The sequence below is a fragment of the Pseudonaja textilis genome, chromosome 18 (assembly GCF_049901715.1).
Source record: "Pseudonaja textilis isolate UNSWEBS1 chromosome 18, rPseTex1.2, whole genome shotgun sequence".
NCBI classification, from domain to species: domain Eukaryota; kingdom Metazoa; phylum Chordata; class Lepidosauria; order Squamata; family Elapidae; genus Pseudonaja; species Pseudonaja textilis.
In genome coordinates this window covers 5,886,009-5,905,639 of record NC_142007.1, presented here as the reverse complement: position 1 = coordinate 5,905,639, position 19,631 = coordinate 5,886,009, and the positions used below count along the sequence as shown (strand labels likewise).

The following is a 19,631-nucleotide window of genomic DNA, read 5'->3' as shown; positions in this document are numbered from 1 at the left end:
CCCCGCCCCTCCGCCGGCCACGCCCACACTGACATCAGCTGGGCTTGCCTGGCATTAAGGCGAAGAGACCCATTTCCTTGACCGCCGCCGAGCGACCCATGTCCCCCCTGGTCACCGCCGCCTGCTGCTGCCGCCCCCGCTGCCCGCCGTCGCCGCCGCCTTCTTCCCGGGCCAGGTAACACCCCCCACCCTCCCGAGGTTAGGGAGCAGCGGGCGGGGAGGGAGCAACCCAGCCCGACAGGAAGGGAGGCCAAGCCGAGTCTCGCCGGCTTTTGCATCCCCCACCCACCACCCCAAAAAGCCCGTAGGATGAGAGGCAGCCAAGCCAAATGCCCCTCCTTCCCGAAGACCCTGGCAAGAAAGAGCAAAAGGAGCAAGAGTGCCTCTGAGCATGTCCAGAGTTGGAGCAGAAGGAGCAAGAGTGCCCCTCTGAGCATGTCCAGAGTTGGCGCAGAAGGAGCAAGAATGCCCCTCTGAGCATGTCCAGACATAGCAATAATCTTCATTTAATTCCTACCTCTTATCTCTAACCACTGGTAACATCTGTTCCATGTTAAGGAAACATTCTGTGTCTTCTTTGTCCTTTATTTTTAATGTCAATCTATCCATCTCTGCACAATCAAATATTTTTTCCGAATTACATCCTCCTCTGATGGAGCGTCCTAATTTTCCCAGTATTGTGCAAATACGATCCTCGCTGCTGTCAATACATGCAAAACTAGATCTATGGTCCCTTTATCAGCCCTCCGCCATTTATACCCAACAAAACTATTTCTGGGTTCAGATCTATAGATTGCTTGATCATCTTATCCAATCGTGTGACATATTTTCACCCAATATTTTCTTGCTTTCATACAAGTCCACCACATATTATGATAATAAGTACCTGGGTTCTGATTACACTTCCAGCATGTCCAGCCAAAGGGGCAAGAGTTCACCTGAGCATGTCCAGAGTTGCACCAGAGAGCTTTAGGAACCAGATGGCGCTTTTTTTTGCCCACTTCCTGCTTGCAACCGTTCTGTGTCCTTGGGATTTGAGGGCGCTAGTCCTCATGATGTTTGTTGAACCCTCTCAGTTCTCTCCAGAGGAAGGAACTGACCCTGCAGGACTTACCGGAGGACCTCTTCCTGGACGTGCTCTCCAGGGTTCCCAAGCTGGACCTGATCCACAACTGCCGGTTGGTCTGCAAACGGTGGCGTTACCTAGTAGACCTCCCCGTGGTCTGGAAGAGGAAATGCGAACAACTGGGCTTCCGCCTGGAGCAGCTGGAAGGCAGCCTTCCCGATTGGAGGGCCTTCTTCTTCAGTTTGAGCGCCAGGAATCTCCTGAGGAACGTTTGCGGAAGAGGTTTGTCCTTCGGAGCCGGGTGGAGATTCCTGGAGCCTTGCCAAAAGACAGAGCCACCCCCCACCCACCCCCCAAAAAGATCCATGCGGTTAACTGACACACGCAGGAGCCCAGGCCTTTTAGGGAACAGGGAATTTGCACGCACGGCATTGTGTGCAAGAATGCAAGTGAGAACAGCCATAGCAATAGCCCTTAGACTTATATACCGCTTTATAGGGCTCTCCAGCCTTCTCTAAGTGGTTTACAGTGTCAGCCTCTTTGCCCCAACAATCTGGGTCCTCGTTGGACCCACCTCGGAAGGACGGAAGGCTGAGTCAAGCTGGAGCCTGGTGGGATTCGAACTGCCAAAGTCAGCAGAAGGAGCCTGCAGTACTGCACTCTAACCACAGCGCCAAGGGTTTCTCTCCCCCCAGCCCCCCAAAAAGCTAGCTTTCAGCATGCAGGGAGTGCTTCAAGTCTAGCAAAGGAAGCCATGAGAGGGAAAGCAGAGACCCAGATGAGAACTGGCAAACCGGGTGGACCAATAGGGTTTCCTGCCTAAGCTGGGGTTGGAATAGAAGACCTCCAAAGTCCCTTCCAACTCTGTTATTCTGTTCTAATTCCAACACCCGGTCATTTCTTGTTAATTCTTCTTCTTCTTCTTCTTCTTCTTCTTCTTCTTCTTCTTCTTCTTCTTCTTCTTCTTCTTCTTCTTCTTCTTCTTCTTCTTCTTCTTCTTCTTCTTCTTCTTCTTCTTCTTCTTCTTCTTCTTCTTCTTCTTCTTCTTTTCTTCCTCCTCCTCCTCCTCTTCTTCTTCCTCTTCTTCCTCCTCCTCCATCATCTCCGTCTTTGCCTCATCCTCATTCTCTCCTTTTTCTCCTTCTTCCTCTTCCTCCTCCTCCTCCATCATCATCTCCGTCTTCGTCTCATCCTCTCCTTTTTCTCCTTCTCCTTCTCCTCCTTCTCCTCCTCCTCCTCCCTCTCTGTCTTCGTCTCCTCCTCCTCCTCTCCTTTTTCTTCTTCTTCATCTCTGTCTCCTCCTCCTCTCCTTTTTCTTCTTTTTCTTTATCTTCTCCTTTCTCCTCCTCCTCCTCCTCCTCCTCCTCCTCCTCTTCCTCCTCCTCCTCCTCCTCCTCCTTTCCTGCAGCGGGGCTGAGATATTGGGAACTGCGTTCTGCGGACTGGATGGCAGACTGGATGCCCGAGGATATGCCCAGAGGGTTCAAGAGGCACTTCCCCAAGATATTTAGGACAAAACGCAAATCTCCTCTTCCAGACACTGTTTGGACGTGCTTTGTCCCGACATGGCATCAAAATGGCGGCCTGAGGTATTTTAAATTTTGATAACAGGGTTACATCCGGGGCTTTGTCTTCCCAGGAATTGGGAAGCTTTGCACGATGCCCAGGATTTGGGAAGGAGTGATGCCCCCCCACCCACCCACCCCCAGGTCCAAACCAGGCCTGTGCAAAGAGTCTGAGATTGTACAGGTGGTCCTTGACTTACGACCGCAATTGAACTCAACATTTATTTGTATTGCTAAGTGAGAAATTTGTTAAGTGACTAGTGCTCCATTTTGCGATTTTTCTTGCCATGTTGGTTCAGTGTATCTGTCAACTCATAAAACATTTCTATAGTCTTTTTTAGAGTTGCCAACAGAAAGGGCGGGGGAGGGGAAGGGGTTTGAAAGAGCAGTGCGGCAGCTCGGAAATTGAAAGCGCATTCCATAGTTTTTCAAAGATAGTTTCTAGGTGACTGAAGTTTCTACTGAGCTAAATTCTAACTGGAGAGCATGATTGATGATTCTTGACTATGGATGTATCCCATTGGACAATATGAATTAGGATACACCCAGGGGGTGTGGGGGGGAAACCAGGGTCAAGGGTGACCATGAATGATGTGCCACAGAGTTGGCTACACCCAGGCAGTGCCGGCATGTTCACTCCCAATAAATCCTTTTGAAGTTTTGGAAGTTTGGTTCAAGACTCATGATTTAAATAGGGGGGAACTGCCAGAATCTTGACAGTATCACTGCGCTTGTTAAAAAATTAGCAACATCGTTGTTAAGTGAATCTGGCTTTGCTTGTCAGAAGGTCGCAAATGGAGGATCTTGCACGACTCTGGGACATTGCGACCATCATCGATGTGGGTCAGTTAAGCGTCCGAATGTAAATCGTGTGACCGTGGGGATGCCGCAATGGTCGTTAAGTGTGAAAAATGGTCCCAGGTCACCTTTTTTCAGGGCTGTTGTGACTTCAATACAGTCAGCTAGGTGAACTGTCATAAGTTGAGGACCGTACAGCCTGCAGAAGGGGGATTTCGTTCAGGGGCTTCTGACTTCTGACCCTCTCTGGCTCCTCCACTGCCTTCTCCAGGCGAGGAATGTTACCCCTCTTTTAGGTTTTTTGTGAAGAAGGCACAACGGGTCACCTTGAAGGATAAAGGGATCCCAAACTGGGTAATGGATGAAATGAAGCCCCAAATCACTGTGAAGGATTGGTGAGTACTGTGTAGAATGCAAAAAAAACCCCAAAAAATAGGGTGGGGAATGGGACCGAATTGTATGATGATGAATGGGTTCTTTTTCCTCAAAACGCCCCAAATATTCTCTTGAGAAGAAAACTCGGCTTCACCAAATGTTGTATTTCACGTAAGAAGGGGGAGAACAATCAAGTTTCTAGTCCTTACTGCTTGCCAAATATGCTTGGGGTTTGGGCTGGGTTCTTCATGCCCAGCTGTGGTGGGATTCAATTTTTTTTTATTACCAGTGCTGTGGGCGTGGCTTGTTGGGCGTGGCAGGGGGAAGGATACTGCAAAATCCCCTTTCCCTCCCCAACCTCCCTAACCTGCTTTCCAGCTCCGTTCTCCTGGGCAGGGCAACTATAGGAGACCCAGCTGATCAGCTGGGACTCAACGGGAGGCAGAGAAGAGATGGGGTTGGCGGGGCCAGTCAGAGGTGGGATTGGCCGGTTCTCCCAATGACTCAAAATTTCCGCTACCGGTTCTGCAGAACCGCTCAGAACCGGCTGAAGACCCACCTCCGATGCCCAGAACTCAAGCGAGCAAAGATAGCTGGTTAAAATGAGATTGACCGTTTTATCATTCTGGAACCGGGGTCTTCAACCTTGGCTACTTGAAGACTTGTGGACATGTCTGGCTGGCTGGGGAATTCTGGGAGTTGAAGTCTGCAATTCTTCAAGCGGCCAAGGTTGAAGACCCCTGATTTAGAGGATATAAGTTAAGCTGGAAGTAAGGTGGTTGTTTTTTTTTTTACCTTCCAACATTAGGCTGTCCAAAGAGATGGTTTTTACTTTGCCTCCTACGATACCTTCTACATCAGGGGTCCTCAAATTTGGCAACTTGAAGACTTGTGGTCTACAAGTCTTCAAGTTGCCAAGTTTTGAGACCTCTGATCTACGTTATTTCAGACCCAAAATGGCCTTTGGAAGCAGCCAGCTGATGCCGGCTTCTTTCTGTCCCCTTTTTTCTTCTCTGGAAAAACAGGTATTTTAATGTGGACAATTCCCACTACCAGCTGACGGTGAAGCTGCTCTCGGCCGATTGTCAAGTCCTCCAAGATTACTGCAAGATGTTTGAAGTCCGAGAACGAGTGCCTACTGTGGAAGAATGGCGGGAGGTAAAACAAAACATTGGACATCTCTTTGTCTGAAACGGTGTAGAGTTGACTCTCCCGCTCAAGCAGGGGGTGGGGCTAGATGACCTACAAGGTCCCTTCCAACGCTGTGTTCTAGGAATTAAAATAAACCCCTAGCAACCAAAGGTAGATTTTGCATTTTATAGCAATTTCCACCCCCACCCTCTCCTATTCCCTCCTTCTCCAAGACCCCAACTGTTCAAGTGTTTTTCTCCTTTGTAGGTTTCGTACATCTTTGACAATTATCCGTCTGGAGTGCGCTATATCGATTTTGAGCACAGAGTCGGTTGGCGGTCCGCAGTGAAAGTAACCAACAGTAGCATTGCAGTTGATTTAGTATGATGAGGGGGATGGCTAGCCCAGGGCTCTTTATTTAGCACTTTTATGCTTTGATATTGTTTTAGAAGGGAGGGAATTTTCTCTGTTTCTACGTATTTTCTGAAAGCTGTATGTTTACACTTGCACACCAACCATAAATGCTGCTGATCATTCCACGGGACAATGGCAATATTTTCAGATCATGGGGAAGTGGGGGGAAATAGCAAGGAGAACAGATTATGGAGGTAATTCCCATGTTCAACTTTCCTGTTAAAAGTTTGGGCGAGGGATTATGGAGGTAATTTCCATGTTTATTGTTAAAAAGTTCAGGTGAGACAGCACAGAAGGCTCTTTTGCGCGCACGTTCTGTGACCAAGACACGGACTTCACAAGCAATGTTGGGACGAGCGAGAACAAATATGAAGCCAGAATACATGCAGGCAACAGGGGAATTTGATTTTTTTTTTAATGTGTTAAATGCCTCGATTGTGACTTGCTAATTATCGATATTCACTATAATTTGCTTTCTCCCACCCTGTTTCTTTTAGGCAAATGCAGAGGCAGTTTTGATCTGAAATATATTTAAACAGTAAAGACCTCTGAAGTTCCAGGCCAAATTGTCAAAGGTTATTTTAGTTGTCTGAACATGAGTACAGGATGTAGTTAAACAAGGTGTTTAAAAAAAAAGAAATGTGAAGATAAACCATCTTTTCTTTGGAATCTGCTTGCTAGGAATGTCCTACTCAGGCTCCTTTCTAATGCTCAGTTTTCCATGGTTGAAAACTCTTTGTAAACGTCTCGTATCTCTTGCTGTCATCGGATGCTTTTGAATTATTTTGTAAAATTAAAGTCACTTGGGATTTTTTTTGTTAAACTGTGTTCCAGGATGCTTTGAAGTCCATAAAATGGGTATAAAATTAAAGAGAAAAAACAACCTCCTTTTTCTAGGTGAAAAAAATGGCAATATTTGGATAAATCAGGAACACTGTGACACACCGTTTATTTCTGTGCCTTATCTGTCCGTGACTAAAAATGGCAATATTTGGATTGTGCACGAGTTGCACTTTGAGGCCTTTATCAAAAAGAGGAAATAGTTCAAAATTGACTCCACCATTAGCCACAGAAGGAAGTAATTTAGATCCCTTTCTAGAAGAGAGATAATTTCTCATCTGGAGATCATGAACTTTAGCAGACTGTCTAATCTTCATCACTCAACTTATTTAGTGACCGTTGAAAGTCACAACGGCACTGAAAAGAAAGACTTATGACCATTTTCCCTACTTACAACCAACCTTGTTAGCATCCCCAGGATTGCGAGATCAAAAGTCAACTGACTCACACTTATGACCGTTGCTGTGTCACAAGGTCATGTGATTTTCCCCCTTGGCAACCTTTTGACGAGTGAAATCAATTGGGGAAGCCAGGTTCGCTAACTTAATAGCGGTGGTGATTCACTTATCAACGGTGGCAAGAAAGGTCGTAACATGGGGGAAAACTCACTTAGCAACAGAAATTTTGGGGCACAGTTGTGGTTGTAAGGTCGAGGACAACCTGTACTGTATGTGCATCCTCTAAGGGCTGAAAGCCATGCAGCAGATAAGTTCTAAATTTTAATTCCTAGCAAGCAAGCTGCATTTTCGAGGGAAGATAGCACTCTGCATATGTTTGAAAGAACACTAGCCTGCAAAACAAGTTTTAACGCTCAGGGAAAGTGGCTAATGCTTCGTAAAACTTGGAAGCAGATATATAATTTATCTTTGATCAATCCAATTATACCAACAAGGTCTCTTCTTCCTCTTGGGGGCTGCTATTTAGAAGCTTGCTCCCTCGTTGCAGCTGTCCCTATGAAGTCTTTTATACATTCATGGAAGAGCCAAAAGCTGCCCGTATCAGAGTGCAAAATGCAAAATAAATCCAAAGTCCATCAAAGTGGCTTGTTGGCTGTTGAGTTCTCCGGAGGGTGCCAACCTCCAGGAACAAAACAAACAGCTCCGTTGTTGGTCCAAGAGTTCACATGACATCAAACCACCTGCGTCATTCTATGCAAATGAATCAGGAATTCCCTCCTCCTCCTCCTCCTCGTCCTCCTCCGCCAGGCAGACCTCGGAGAACTGGCTTGAGGGCACCAACATCCCGAATGTTTTGTGTCTCTTTTTTTTGCATCTTCCTACCTTTGCACAGGGAAGTGTCAGAAATGGGGGGCTTGTGGAGTTTCGGAAGAGATTGCAATCAGACAGGAGCCGGCATAAAGATGGCCAGGGTCTCCCCTGAAAATCTGCAAAATTAGAGCTACTTGATCAGGAAGCAAGAAAAAAAGATCTGCCTTGCCCACTGGTGGTTGCCTGAATGTTTACACTCCGGAATGGGAAGTCCTAGGCTAGCAATAAGCTTCCCCCAGCTCCCTGGTTATGTGCGCTGGGAACTCCGTGGGCTGCGTTTTTCCCACTGAGGTATCAGCAACGGAAACTGAACCTCAAGGCAGAGACGTGAAAGCTAAGCCAGGTCTTCTCCACTGAGAACTCTTGATTTTGTTGTCAAACCTCCTTCCCCCAATCTTGTACCCTTCAGAGGTCCTGGACTCCGACACTCGTCCACCATACGTGCCTTAGAACAGGGGTCCCCACAACCCCAGCATCAGGCCATAGCATGCTGGAAACCAGGCCGCACAAACTAAGTGAAGCCCCATCTGTGGGATGCAAGTTGCACACGAAACCATGCCTCCTCCGGTCCCCTGCAAGAGGGGATCGAGAGGCAGGGAAGAAGGGAGCATCCCTTGGCAACCTCCGTCTCTCTCTCTCTTTCTTTCTTTCTTTCTTTCTTTCTTTCTTTCTTTCTTTCTTTCTTTCTTTCTTTCTTTCTTTCTTTCTTTTCTCTTTCTTTCTCCCTCTCTCTCCATCTCCCTTGGCAACCTCCCTCCATCTCTTTCTCCCTCTTTCTCTCTTTCTTTCTCTTTCTCCCTCTCTCCTTTCTCTCTCCCTCTCCCTCTTTCTTTCTCCCTCTCTCCTTCTCTCCCTTCCTCTCTCCCTTTCTTTCTCCCTCTCTCTCCATCTCCCTCCCTCCCTCTCCTTTCTCTCTCTTTCTCTCCCTTTCCCTCTCTTTCTTTCTCCCTCTCTCCCTCTCTCTCTCTCTCTCTCTCCTCTTTCTTTCTCCCTCTCTCCCTCCCTCCTCTCTCTGACGCTTTCCACTTTACGATCTGGCTCTGCTCCCAAGCTGAGACGTTAAAACATCTGGAAGGATGCCCCCGTTGGGAGCGAGCGGCGGTCACCGCCTAGTAAATTTCCACAGCATCCGGGAAGCTTTTGGACCAGGACGGGAGACGGGCATGCGTCACTTGAGCGAGCAGGAGCCTCTCGCCTGACAGGCTCGAGCCCCTACCACTCCACTCCACTCCCCACCCACCTCCCCACCGCCCCCGCTGTGGTCCCACCCATCCAGCCTCTCACACAGCAAAGCAGAGCCCGCCTTTCCTCTCCTCCGCATCTTTGCAAAGTTACACTTTAGTTGCGACACCCTGTTGCTGTGAGACGGGCCCGGAGGGGCACCTGTTCCTTTCCTGCCTCTTCCTTGCGAGCCAGGTAACACCCCCCACCCACCTCCCACCAGATTTGCCCACCAGGCAAGCCAAGCGGGAGGGCCTTCTTAACCCAGAACTTGGATCTCCGAGAGTGAAGAGCTCAGGCTCCACCCCGGAGATAGATCCCTTTCAAGCTTTTCTTCCTTTGCAGACTCAGCTTTCAGGATTGACCCCTAGAAGAGATGGGGAGGGTCAACCTATCCTCCAAAAATTCCCCAAGAAACAATGGGTGGGAGTTAGCTAAGGAGAGAAGAAATAAGGAGCTTTGGGGGAGGCTAAAGGAAAGTTGGGCGGAAGGATAGGAGCGGGAGAGAGACCATATCAAGGTGACTGGTTGAAAGGGCCGAGAAGGAACCGCGAGAAACTTCTGTCTGGTTGGGGATTGTTCGTTACGTCTGCTCTCTCCAGGCCCAACTCAAGGGTTTCCTTGCCTCCTGTGCCCATCCCTCTCTTAGTCCTCCTTGGCAAAAACATGGCAAGCATTCAAGACCTCCCCGACGACGTTTTGCTGGCGGTGTTATGCCTGCTCCCGATCAACGAGCTGATCTGGAATTGCCAGCTGGTTTGCTCGCGGTGGCGAGATATCCTGCACAGCCCTTTCCTGTGGAAGCGCAAGTACCAGGAGGAGGACGCCGACCTGAAGATGCCAAAGACCTTCTACATTTTCTGCCACTTGGAGAAGAACTTGATCAAGAACCCTTGTGGCGAAGGTGAGTCCCCCCCGCCCTGCAACTAGGGGCTTTTGCAACGACCCTTGCTGGGGTCTCAGGTGGCTTGCGAAGACCAAGGGGATGACAGGTGCGCTCTAGCAAAAGGCCAAAGGCCACCCGGGGGGGCGAAAAGTCCGAGGAACTGTCTTCTCTTCTCCCCAAGGTGCTTTTTTTCAAGAGGCCACTGGGCTTCCTTGTGTTTCGTTGAAGATGTTTCGCTTTCCATCCAGGAAGCTTCTTCAGCTCTGACTCAGATGGTGGGGAACGGAAGGATTGATATTCCTTGCAGGCAGCTGGTCATTTGCATCCTTTTCGGAGGGTCGTTGAGACCACTTGGAGGTTGATCGGTGTCCTCGGGGTCACCCAAGTGGTGCAAATGGCTGTGGAGCCTTCTTGGAGCTGCTGATTGTGTTGTAGACAGGAGATAGGAGATGTTGTATCCCTCCCTGTCTCATGACCAGCTGTTTGCAAGGAGTATAAATCCTTCCCCACCATCATCCAGTCAGAGCTGAAGGAGCTTCTTGGGTGAGAAGGGAAACGTCTTCAAAGAAAAACCAAGTCTCGTTGCCGCTTAAAAATGCACCTTTGGGACAGCCATGACCTGGAGGACTGAGAATCTACAGTCATGTCTTTCCTTCTTTCTCTCTCTTTCTACAGCTCGGCGGCTGAGCGGCCACGAAGCCTCTAGGGTCCACATAGGGCTGGGGGAAAATTCAGTTTTAAATAAAAGCAATGGCCGTGCTCATAAATGATATATATTTTTACCACCGAGGATAGGCCTTTTACATTTTGACCGGGGTCTTTTATCGCCCTGGGGACTAATATGAATCAAGAGGCCCTTGCGTAAATAATAAGCATAATATTCATTCTGTCCAGCAGTTCCTCAAGAGCTGACTAACCGCTGTATTGTTGTGACTGTTCACTCTTGTTTAATACTTCTCCATATGGTTCGGATTTAATGGAAGGGGCGGACACATATGGTGTGCTTTGTAAACACAACCTCAACGTTTTGAGGCTCATTCAGGGAAGCAGCAGCTTTAAGAAAGTCCAACTTAGAGAGAAATAAACGTGTGAACTGGGTGGGCAGGGGTGGCGATGCTTCTCCTTTGACTTCCTGTGGCTTTTTCACAGAGGGATTACACTTCTGGGATACGGCCACACCCTCCAACGGGCAGTGGAAAGTTAAAGATGTTTTTGAAAAAGACTCAGCAAAGCTGCAGGCCTGGGACTTCCTTCAGAGGAATATTTATATAAAAGACGAGTGGATACCCTATCAAGAAGTTGAAAAATGCTTTGCTGCGTACAACGGGTAAGGGTTATAGTGACGTTTATCCCGACATTTAATTGACGGGGAAGGGAAATAACCGTGGGAATTGGTGGCATTCTGCCAGCAAGCTTAGCTTCCTTCTCTCCAAATGGCACAAAGGGGAGTCTCTCACTTTATACGGATTAATTCCGTCGAGCCAGAATTTTTGATTTGAAGATTATTCAAACAAAAATCTTTTTTCCGAGCCAAAGGAGGACGGTCCCATTTAATTTCATTTAAACCAGGCCAGCGTGAATTCTGCTCTATCCCAAACGGCTTGTCTGCTTTCTTCCGATTTTTTCCCGTTCGTTAAACGCTCCGGTTGAAAATACATCCATGTCTCTTTTAGTCCTGTTCGGTGCTTAGGAACTTTACAAAGACCTCTCTCGCCCAATTAGACCCCAGTTCTCCTCTGCTCCAATGTATTCAAAGTCCCATAAGACCCCGTCTCATAAGTCTCTCTGACTTCCAGGAGTGCAGTTTCTTTGTGTTTCTGAATCGTGGTTAATTTCTTCTCCGGTAGGCTCTGCACAAAGTCTCAGCTCATCACGTTGAAGGATGAAGGTTACTGGGATCAGCTGATGGATGACGGGAGACCCACAATTGTGGTGAAGGATTGGTAAGGGCCAGAACGTCAGCTCCTGGCTTGAGGGTGCAGGAAACGTATGCAACCAGACGTTAAGTCTTGAGAGAGATGGGTTTGAGGTAGCTTCCCGGCTTAGATCTAAGGCTGCGAGGCCAGCTCTGCAAAGCTAAGGCAACAAATGGCTTGATCCAGGTTGAGCTTTAACCCAAGCTCTCTCTGGCTGCTAATTGCACAGGTGCAGGGTTGCTTGAACCTCTAGTGATCTGGTGGCTTTTAAAGATTCATATCTAGAAGTCAACCTGTAGAAAGTTAGCGCCCACCCTTTTCCTAAAAGAGTGGACTATTTTGAGAAATATTAAAAACAAAGCAGAATATTATATTGCTGTGGATGAGAAATGGGAGAAACATGCTCTTGGAAAGCAGCCCCCACCTTCCTTAATAGCCCCTTAAGCAGAGGTCAGCACTTAAGAGATAGAGAGAGAGAGAGCTCTATTCATAAGCAAATTACCTGCAGCAAGATCTGAACAGAGGTTGGCTGCAACCGGTTTGACAACCGGTTCTGCGAGCGCGCGCTTGAGGACTACATATATTGCAAACTGACTCTGCCCACAGCCAGGAGTTCGGTCCTGACCGGCTCAAGGTTGACTAAGCCTCCCATCCTTCCGAGGTCGGTAAAATGAGGACCCAAATGGTTGGGGGCAAGAGGCTGACTCTGTAAATCACTTAGAGAGCGCTGCAAAGCACTGTGAAGCGGTATATAAGCGTAAAGGGTTATTGCTATTCCATAATCAAGTCAAATGGTTGGAGGGGTTGGAGACCAGGAAGGGTGGTCAGAATTGGCGCAGGAACTCTTCTCCGTTGTATTGTTCGGTCTCCAAGCTGCTTCTCTTCCGGAAAGCTCTTGCCCGTGGCTTGCCCGGCCATCCCGAGACAAGGACGTGCTGGATTCCAACCTTTTCTCTCTGCTTTCCTCCACCACAGGTTTTTAGCAGCTTCAACAGCCATTACAAGTTGTGTGTGAAGCTGTTGTCCGAGGATTTCCAGGTCATCCGGGAGTATGACTCCGGGGATAAATACAAATACGACTCGGAGTACAACGACGAATGGCGCCAGGTAAGAGGAGGGGAATGGCTGTCCTCTTCCCCAACCCAGGGCTGAGGTTCGTCTCCAAGCCAACTCCCCTTGGCTCCCCTGCCGTCTCTCTCTCTCTCTCTCTCTCTCTCCTTTCTCTTTGGGGCAGGCCTCGCACGCTTTCCACAACGTCCCTCCGGGAATCCGTCACATCTTCTTCCAGCACCAAGGCCAGCATTTCAACTGGCAGCAATCGAGCTGTGGCACCAAACTAATGAAGTGCTTGAAGATGGCCAAAGAGAGGGGGAAGTCCCAAAGGATGAGGATTACCAAAACGAGCGTCACCATTGGACCGTTTTCCCTAGACAAAACCATGCACCACAGACACGGCCGAGACATTAGACACTGTCACTTCGGCCAATGTCCCTGCCGGGGGAACTACGTCCATTGGTCACTTGCGCCAAAGTGCAAATTGGGTGCTTACCACTGACCAGGGTTCAAACAGCCTCTGCTCTTCTGAAGCCGCCTACGACAGAGCAGGCCCAGAGGCAAGTTCTTGCAAACCTTTTCCTCTCCCCCCGCACCCCAAGAAAAATTAAAAGTGAAGTAGTGGTACCAGAAACAGGGTGAAGTGGCCCAGAGGTAGCTATTTCCTTCTCCTTCCCTCTGCAATAAAGGGCATTTTTTAAAAGAAAGCACGCCCAGAATCCAGACCGTACGACAGGATGGACTTTATTGGGCGCCACAATATATATATATATATATAAATATATATATATTAGACTACCACGAGGCATCAAAACACAAAAACGATTTGTGCAGTTGGCTTGCAATGTCTACCGTCGGGAAAACTACTGCCTCCAAAGCTTTCGAACGCTTCACCGTTAACGTTTTGCTCTCCCCCACTCTCCCCAAGTGCACAAGGAGTAAGAACACAAGCAAAAATAGTGGGGAACAGGTGGAACAAATTCTTTTTTTTTTTTCCCCTCCAAAAGGGTCTGTTTTTTTCTTCCACCGTCTTTGCAAAAATGTTGTAACGTTCTGTGTTAAGTACTTTATTGTCCCTGCTATGTTGTGACACAACGGCCTGGATAATAAAACCTTCTGCAAGGGCCCCTATTCGCGCCGGCTCATGGCTGCGACGACAATTGCCATTCCGTGCAATCTTGAAAACACGCTCCGGTTGTGGCTTCACCAATTTCAACTTCAGCCTGGCTTGGCCTACTGTATTGGCCAGTCAGGGGGAATTAATGGCTGATTTGTAGGCATTCTTCTACTTTCCCACACCAAAAACAAGGTGATTTGGGGCCCAGAAATGGCTGGACTGCATTACCTAGCCGTGTTTTGGAGGTTGTGCCTTGTAAAAAAAAGACTTCCTTTTTTCCCCCCGCTTCCTCCACAACCCCCAAACTTTGAGAAAAAAAAAAACTGTTTTCCTTTCACCCTCAAGCCGGCGTCCATCCGTCCTCCCCGCCGCTTCCAGGAAAGAGTCCCGTGGGGGAACCTAGAGGAGGAGCCAGGACAAGGGTTGGACGCGGGTCTTCGGTTACCAGAAAGGGCACCTGGAGGAGAAGAGAGCATCGTCAAACAACCTGGCTGGGAGCCCCGACACCTTTGCTTTGGAAGTCCAACTGAGCTTTCTCTGGGGATTTGGGAGGAAGGTTTTATGGTGTAAGTGGGAAAAGGAAAGGAAAGGAGAGGAAGGGACAGGAAAGGGAGGGGAAGGAGAAGAAAACGGCAAAAAGAGTGGAAACGGCGAAAGACTGGCCTGCGGTGCCTCTGCCAGCCGAAACAGAACTCGGGTGGGCTGCCCACAGCCCTCTTGAGCTCCGTTTTCATTGGCAGAGGGTTACTTACAGGAGGCCGTTGCAGCCGAAAACGGAGCTCAGGAGCCTGTTTTGTCTGGCCGAGGGCTCGGAGCACCCCTGACACGAGGGATGTCGAGCGGGCCACACCCCCTCTGGCCACGCCCACTCTGGCCCTCCGAGGTAAAATACAATCCCGGTGCGGCCTTCCATGAAATCGAGTTGGACACCCCGGTCGTATCGTATACCACCCGTCACGGTTGCCAGTTCGATCGTCTTCAGTGGGCCAGCCACAGGGTGGGCTGAAAAGCTCACACACACCACACTCACCATCCGATGTAGCACTGGCAAAGGTTCTCGTGGGACGTGGCCTGCTTAATGAGCAGCTCCACCTGGGTGGGCACGTCCAGGGTTTCGTCATGGGAGAAGTCGCGTCCTTGGCAAGGGAAGAACAAGAGGGGTGGGGTGGTTTGTTAGAGAACACGGGCTTTCCCAGCAAGACGACGCAACCAGCACAAAGACTAACCAGTGGAACTATTCCATCTTCCTCTTCTGGATGAAGGATTTTTATTTTTTATTTTTTTTTGCACTTGCTGGATGTGAGTGCTTAGAATTCAACCTCTGCCCATCAAGTCTTGACAGACTCCGTCATTTTCTCTTCTGATCTTCACATCATCTAAGTGCAACTATTTATGGCTTCTTTTCACTATCATTCCCCCCCCCCATAGCTAAAGACTGCAAATTCTTTGTGACAGGGTCCACTCCAAGTGAAACTCACCTGTGAGTTTATCCCGGACTCTGTTGATAATCTGAATGGCCTTCTTGTTTAGGGCTTCTGGTTTCACAAGGCCGTCGCCAACTGAAAAGAAAAAGTGAGCCACAGTTCAATTGGAAGATTCTGAGCAATCCACCCGCAGCTATTTGTTTGCATCCTGGCTAGACTCCTTAAAAGTCAGGGTTTTTTTGGAGTCTGATTAAAGGGGGAAATGATCCTATCCATAACAGGCTCCTTGGTCCGAACATCTGAACATCCCAACCTTGTATATTAACAAAGCAAAGAGGAATTAGAGAATGATCTCTGAAAGGAAAGGTTGGGGATCCTGGAGGCTTTTAAATTGCGGGCCAAAGTGGATCAAGGGAAGGTCGTGATTGTGACTACAATAACACAGTTTCTTCTTATAACATTAATTTACTCGAAGGATGTCAGAGCGCACACAGAGCGTGACTAGGTGATATAACCCAGGAGCGAATGCAAGTACACAGGTTTCTATTTGCATATAGTGGTTTTATCCTTACAAACCTACATCCATACAAGTACTTTGATACAGGCCTTGAACAATCAATAATCAGCTACAACACGGAAGCACACATGGAGAGAGAGAGATACGCCCTCACAGGGTCTCACTTATATTACAGCCTCTTAAAGTGGTAGTCGTCAAATAAAGCTGCTGACTCATTGCTACCATTGCATCATCGTTACAACACTAGAGCAATCGGTCAGCTGTTAAATCATCATTACAAAGGAACTACGACAGTACATTGAGGACAGAATAAGATACTTTTCCATGCAAGATGGAATGAGGAACCCGGCACCATGAAACGTTCTGCCCTTAACGCAGAACAACTTTATAAAGGGGTAATTGGACCCCTCATGAATGGGACCACTCATCTTATTATTAATACGTTGTTTTGGGTTGCGCATTTTGAAGCAGAACGTCAATTTTAGAGACATGAAGCTATTAAAAAAAAAAAAGAAAGTCTGGAACTCGGACAGGAGAAAAAAAAAAAGAGGCCCTCTAACTTACTGAAGGAATGGATGGATTCGGGGACTGTTGTTCCAGCTTTCTTGTGGGCTGTTTCACCCAGTTCCACGCTGTCCAGCATTTCTTTAAAAAGGAAGAAAGTGGTTAGAGAAGGACAAAATATTCTGCGCCTTACTTTCCTTGCGCTACATTATTCAAGCAGGCAAAGAGAGAGATAGGCTGCTTGGGGAGGGAAGAGAGAGAATGTAGGTACTAGACACTGTTCCAAGATGGTAAAGCGGAGGTTATTTGGGGGGGAATAATGTGGTCTAGCCCCCTGTTCACCTGCAACTGAGAAAGCCTCCATGGGGCTCTGGAGGGGCTGCCCTCCCTCCCCCTTCAACGGAGATTAAAAGGTCAAGGGGTCAAAAGAAGAGCTTTGCAAGGAAATCTTGGCTCCTTTGTTCATGCGCGCTTTCCTCTGGCCGCGGCTTAATCCAAATTAAGAGGAAGGAGAGCTAACTGAAATATTGTGCCCATTCAACACAACGTAGAGAAAAACAGAGGACGCCTTGGTCCCTGCTCACCGACTGACTGGCCAGCAGAGTACGAATCTGTCCGGGTCCGAGATCGCTTATTACCTTTGGTGTTTGCTGCAAAGAAAGGAAGTGGAGTCATTCCAGGTTGCCTTCCCCCACGTCTGTCCCACCTCAATATGACAGGCAGTGTGTAAAAGCAACCTCTCTTATCGGAAGAGCCAACTAGTTCTGGAGAGAAGCATTGTTGTAAATCAGGAGTCCCCCCGCAAACTTGGCCACTTTTGGAGACTTGTGGACTTCAACTCCCAGCATTCCCCAGCCAGCAGAGCTTGCTCTCTTGTAATCCCTTCCTCTCGCAATCTCTCTCCACTTTAGGAGGTTAAGAGAGAAAAGAAACAGACATGGCTGGCTGGAGAATTCTGCGAGTTGAAGTCCACAAGTCTTAAAAGCGGCCAAGTTTGGAGACCTCTGATGGAAATCCTAACAAGCTTTTTTGTTTCTTTTACCTAAATACCCCGTATACAGGTAGTCCTCAACTCGCAACAGTTCACTTCAAAGTTACGACGACACTGAAAAGAGTGACTTATGACCATTTTTCACACGTATGGCCTTATAGTCACGTGATTTACATTTGGATGCGTGACAACTGACTCACATTTACGATGGTCGCAGTGTCCGGAGTCACGTGATCCCCTTTTTGCAACTTTCTGACAAAGCCAAGTCAATGGGGGAAGTCAGATTCACTTAACAACTGGGTTGCTATCTTAACAACTGCAATGGGTTCCCTTAACAAAGGTGGCAAGAAAGATCCCCCAAATGGAGCAAAACTCATTTAACAAATGTGTCACTTAACAACAGAATTTTTTGGGGGGTGGGGCTCAAGTGTGCTTGTAAGTTGAGGACTAGCTGTCATTAAACAAGAGCCTAGAATATCAGATATTTTACAGGAACTGGCTTCGTAAGAAAGAGGGCCGTGTTAGTTCTACGCTAGCCAATTCAGGAATCAGGCAACCAACCCCCCCTTTTCCAATCGACAGAATTGATTAGGAGGACCCAGATTGTTTGGGGGGGTCACAGGCTGACACTGTAAGCAGGTTAGAGGGGGCTGTGAAAGCACTCTGAAGTGGCATATAAGTCTAAGGGCCCATTGCTACTAGAAAGCAGGAGTTCTCCTAAGCTGCATCTCCCATGTGAGGTGCAACTCACAAAAGCTTATGCCTTTTTAAAAACTGGGCGAGTCAAGTAACTTAGATTTTTAGACTTAATCTGTATTCTGTGATCTGATTTGGGGGGATACCGCCTGAGGGAGAGAGAGGCGGTTCAGGTGTGCAGCCACAGTCCGGCCAACCTACTGTCCATCAGCCTCCAGTTGAGCAAGGGGTCGTATACGAAGGCTTCTAATACGGCCATGACGCTGTCTTTGTGCTCTCGCAAGACTTCCATCACGGTGTGGCAGGTGATCCGGTAGTTTCCATCTAAGCCAGTGACCTAGGTGGGGAAAGGGAAATGAGGTGGGTGGGTGGGGGAATGTCAGTGGAGGTTCTCAAGTCATCCAGCTCAAGTCAAGAGGGCGCTGGACTTCCTTGGTTTGTTTTTTTTTCTTTGAAGGTGTTTCACTTCTCATCCAAAAAACGGAAACTTGTAGCTTCTTGGATGAGAAACGAAACGCCTTCAAAGTAAACCCAAGAAAGTCCAGTGGCCTTCTGAAACCAAAAGTACCTTTGGGAAAAGCGGGGAAGACTCAAAAAAACCCTCCAAGATGTAGAGTTCAAGGTCTGGAAGGCCAAGGAGGCTTTGCTGGCATCCAGGTGGGCTTTTCAAAAGCTGTGCTGGTTTGATGCAGGTGGGACGGCCGTCCTCTGACTGGCCAAACTTGAGACACCAACCAGGTATGTAAATAGGACTTTCTGGTCCGTTACTAAAGGTGGTGTTAAGTCCTAGCAACAGCTTCCTGGAGGGTGTCAGGATTCTGTCCGTGGCCCTAATTACATCATGAGCTTTGAGCCACGCTTCAAAAATTCCAGAGGATTTATTAGAAGCTAACATGTCGGCATGACCTGTGTGTTGTCGATTCTGAGACACCTAAGTCATTGTCACCCTTGACCCTGGTTTCCCTCCACCCCTCGGGATGTATCATAATTCTTATTCTCCAACGAAACACGTCCATAGCCAAGAGTCATCAATCATGCTCTCCAATTAGAGATTTGCCGCTTAGTTATCATCTTTTCAAGATATGAATGGAATGCACTTTCGATGCCAAACTGCTGCACCGCTCTTTTCAAACTCCTTCTCCCCGCTTTCTGTTGGCAACTATAAAACGGGCGTAGAAATGTTTTAGGAGTTGACATAGAGAGTGTCCAGTAGGCGCAAGGCGACCCCATAAAATGGGGGGATGGAGACCAGTTGGAGCCTCCAGTTTCAAAAATATTTTCAAGGTAGGATGGTTTTATGAGATGCCGGGTCAGTTCACAGGGAGCAGCGGCCAAGGAAGGGAAGGACGAGAGGTGAGGGGGAGGAGAGGCAAACTAGCACCTGGTCTCCTCCTAGGCAATGGGTTTCGAACGTTGCAGGATCTGGCTTACCTCCATGGCGTTGGTCAACATCCGGGTTAGCCTGAAAGGGATCTTCTCGGGGAATTTCTCTCGGGTCATCGCCACCTAAAATCCAGGCCAAGAAATGAAGAGAAACTTCAAAGCAGGGAACGGGGAGTGGTGAAAGGTATCAAGGGAGGGAAAGGTTGGGGTTGGGGTTCCTGAGGTTTTAACTTAAGTTTCCCCAAACTGATTTCAGGACCGTGGGAGTGGGGAGCAAAATGATGGCAGAACAATTGCTGGAATTGGGGGTGCCTAGGCTGATGAAAAGAAGGGCCGGGGGGGGGGGATGGGGCGACATGATGGCAGTGTCCCAATATCTCCAGGGGCCGCCCCGAAGAAGTGGGCGTCAATCTGAAGGCTGGAGAAGAAGCAACGGATGGAAAATAACCAAGGAGCAAAGCAACTC

General features: G+C 48.3%; 3 protein-coding genes across 6 annotated transcripts in view; 2 read left to right on the top strand and 1 right to left on the bottom strand.

Annotated features, from left to right (window-relative positions):
* Positions 1–11: 11 nt before the first annotated feature.
* Positions 12–6,172, top strand: LOC113446281 (F-box only protein 44-like). Its single transcript, XM_026715873.2, has 6 exons — positions 12–175; positions 1,077–1,348; positions 2,475–2,655; positions 3,726–3,824; positions 4,830–4,962; positions 5,203–6,172. The coding sequence occupies exons 1-6, from the start codon at positions 99–101 to the stop codon at positions 5,320–5,322; spliced, it is 882 nt and encodes a 293-aa protein (XP_026571658.1). The 5' UTR covers positions 12–98; the 3' UTR covers positions 5,323–6,172.
* Positions 6,173–8,609: 2,437 nt separating this feature from the next.
* On the top strand, positions 8,610–13,657 carry LOC113446279 (F-box only protein 44-like). Of its 3 annotated transcripts, none has more exons than XM_087915092.1 (6): positions 8,610–8,873; positions 9,281–9,582; positions 10,714–10,891; positions 11,412–11,509; positions 12,457–12,587; positions 12,715–13,657. In XM_087915092.1, exons 2-6 carry the CDS (start codon positions 9,345–9,347, stop codon positions 13,033–13,035), a joined length of 966 nt encoding a protein of 321 aa, XP_087771218.1. In that variant the 5' UTR covers positions 8,610–8,873; positions 9,281–9,344; the 3' UTR covers positions 13,036–13,657. The 3 variants fall into 3 exon arrangements, with proteins under 3 accessions (XP_087771218.1, XP_087771219.1, XP_087771220.1); XM_087915093.1 differs by having other exon boundaries at positions 8,713–8,873; positions 9,328–9,582; XM_087915094.1 differs by lacking the exon at positions 8,610–8,873 and having other exon boundaries at positions 9,158–9,582.
* MTOR (mechanistic target of rapamycin kinase) overlaps positions 13,257–19,631 on the bottom strand; it is a 63,425-nt gene continuing 57,050 nt past the window's right edge. For both annotated transcript variants that reach the window (XM_026715849.2, XM_087915091.1), the window contains 7 exons: positions 19,214–19,288; positions 17,984–18,119; positions 16,680–16,745; positions 16,156–16,236; positions 15,129–15,209; positions 14,681–14,786; positions 13,257–14,107 (listed from right to left, as the gene is read on the bottom strand). In XM_026715849.2, the coding sequence (XP_026571634.1) occupies positions 14,092–14,107; positions 14,681–14,786; positions 15,129–15,209; positions 16,156–16,236; positions 16,680–16,745; positions 17,984–18,119; positions 19,214–19,288 (561 nt within the window). In that variant the 3' untranslated portion in view covers positions 13,257–14,091. The remainder of the gene's footprint in view (positions 14,108–14,680; positions 14,787–15,128; positions 15,210–16,155; positions 16,237–16,679; positions 16,746–17,983; positions 18,120–19,213; positions 19,289–19,631) is intronic.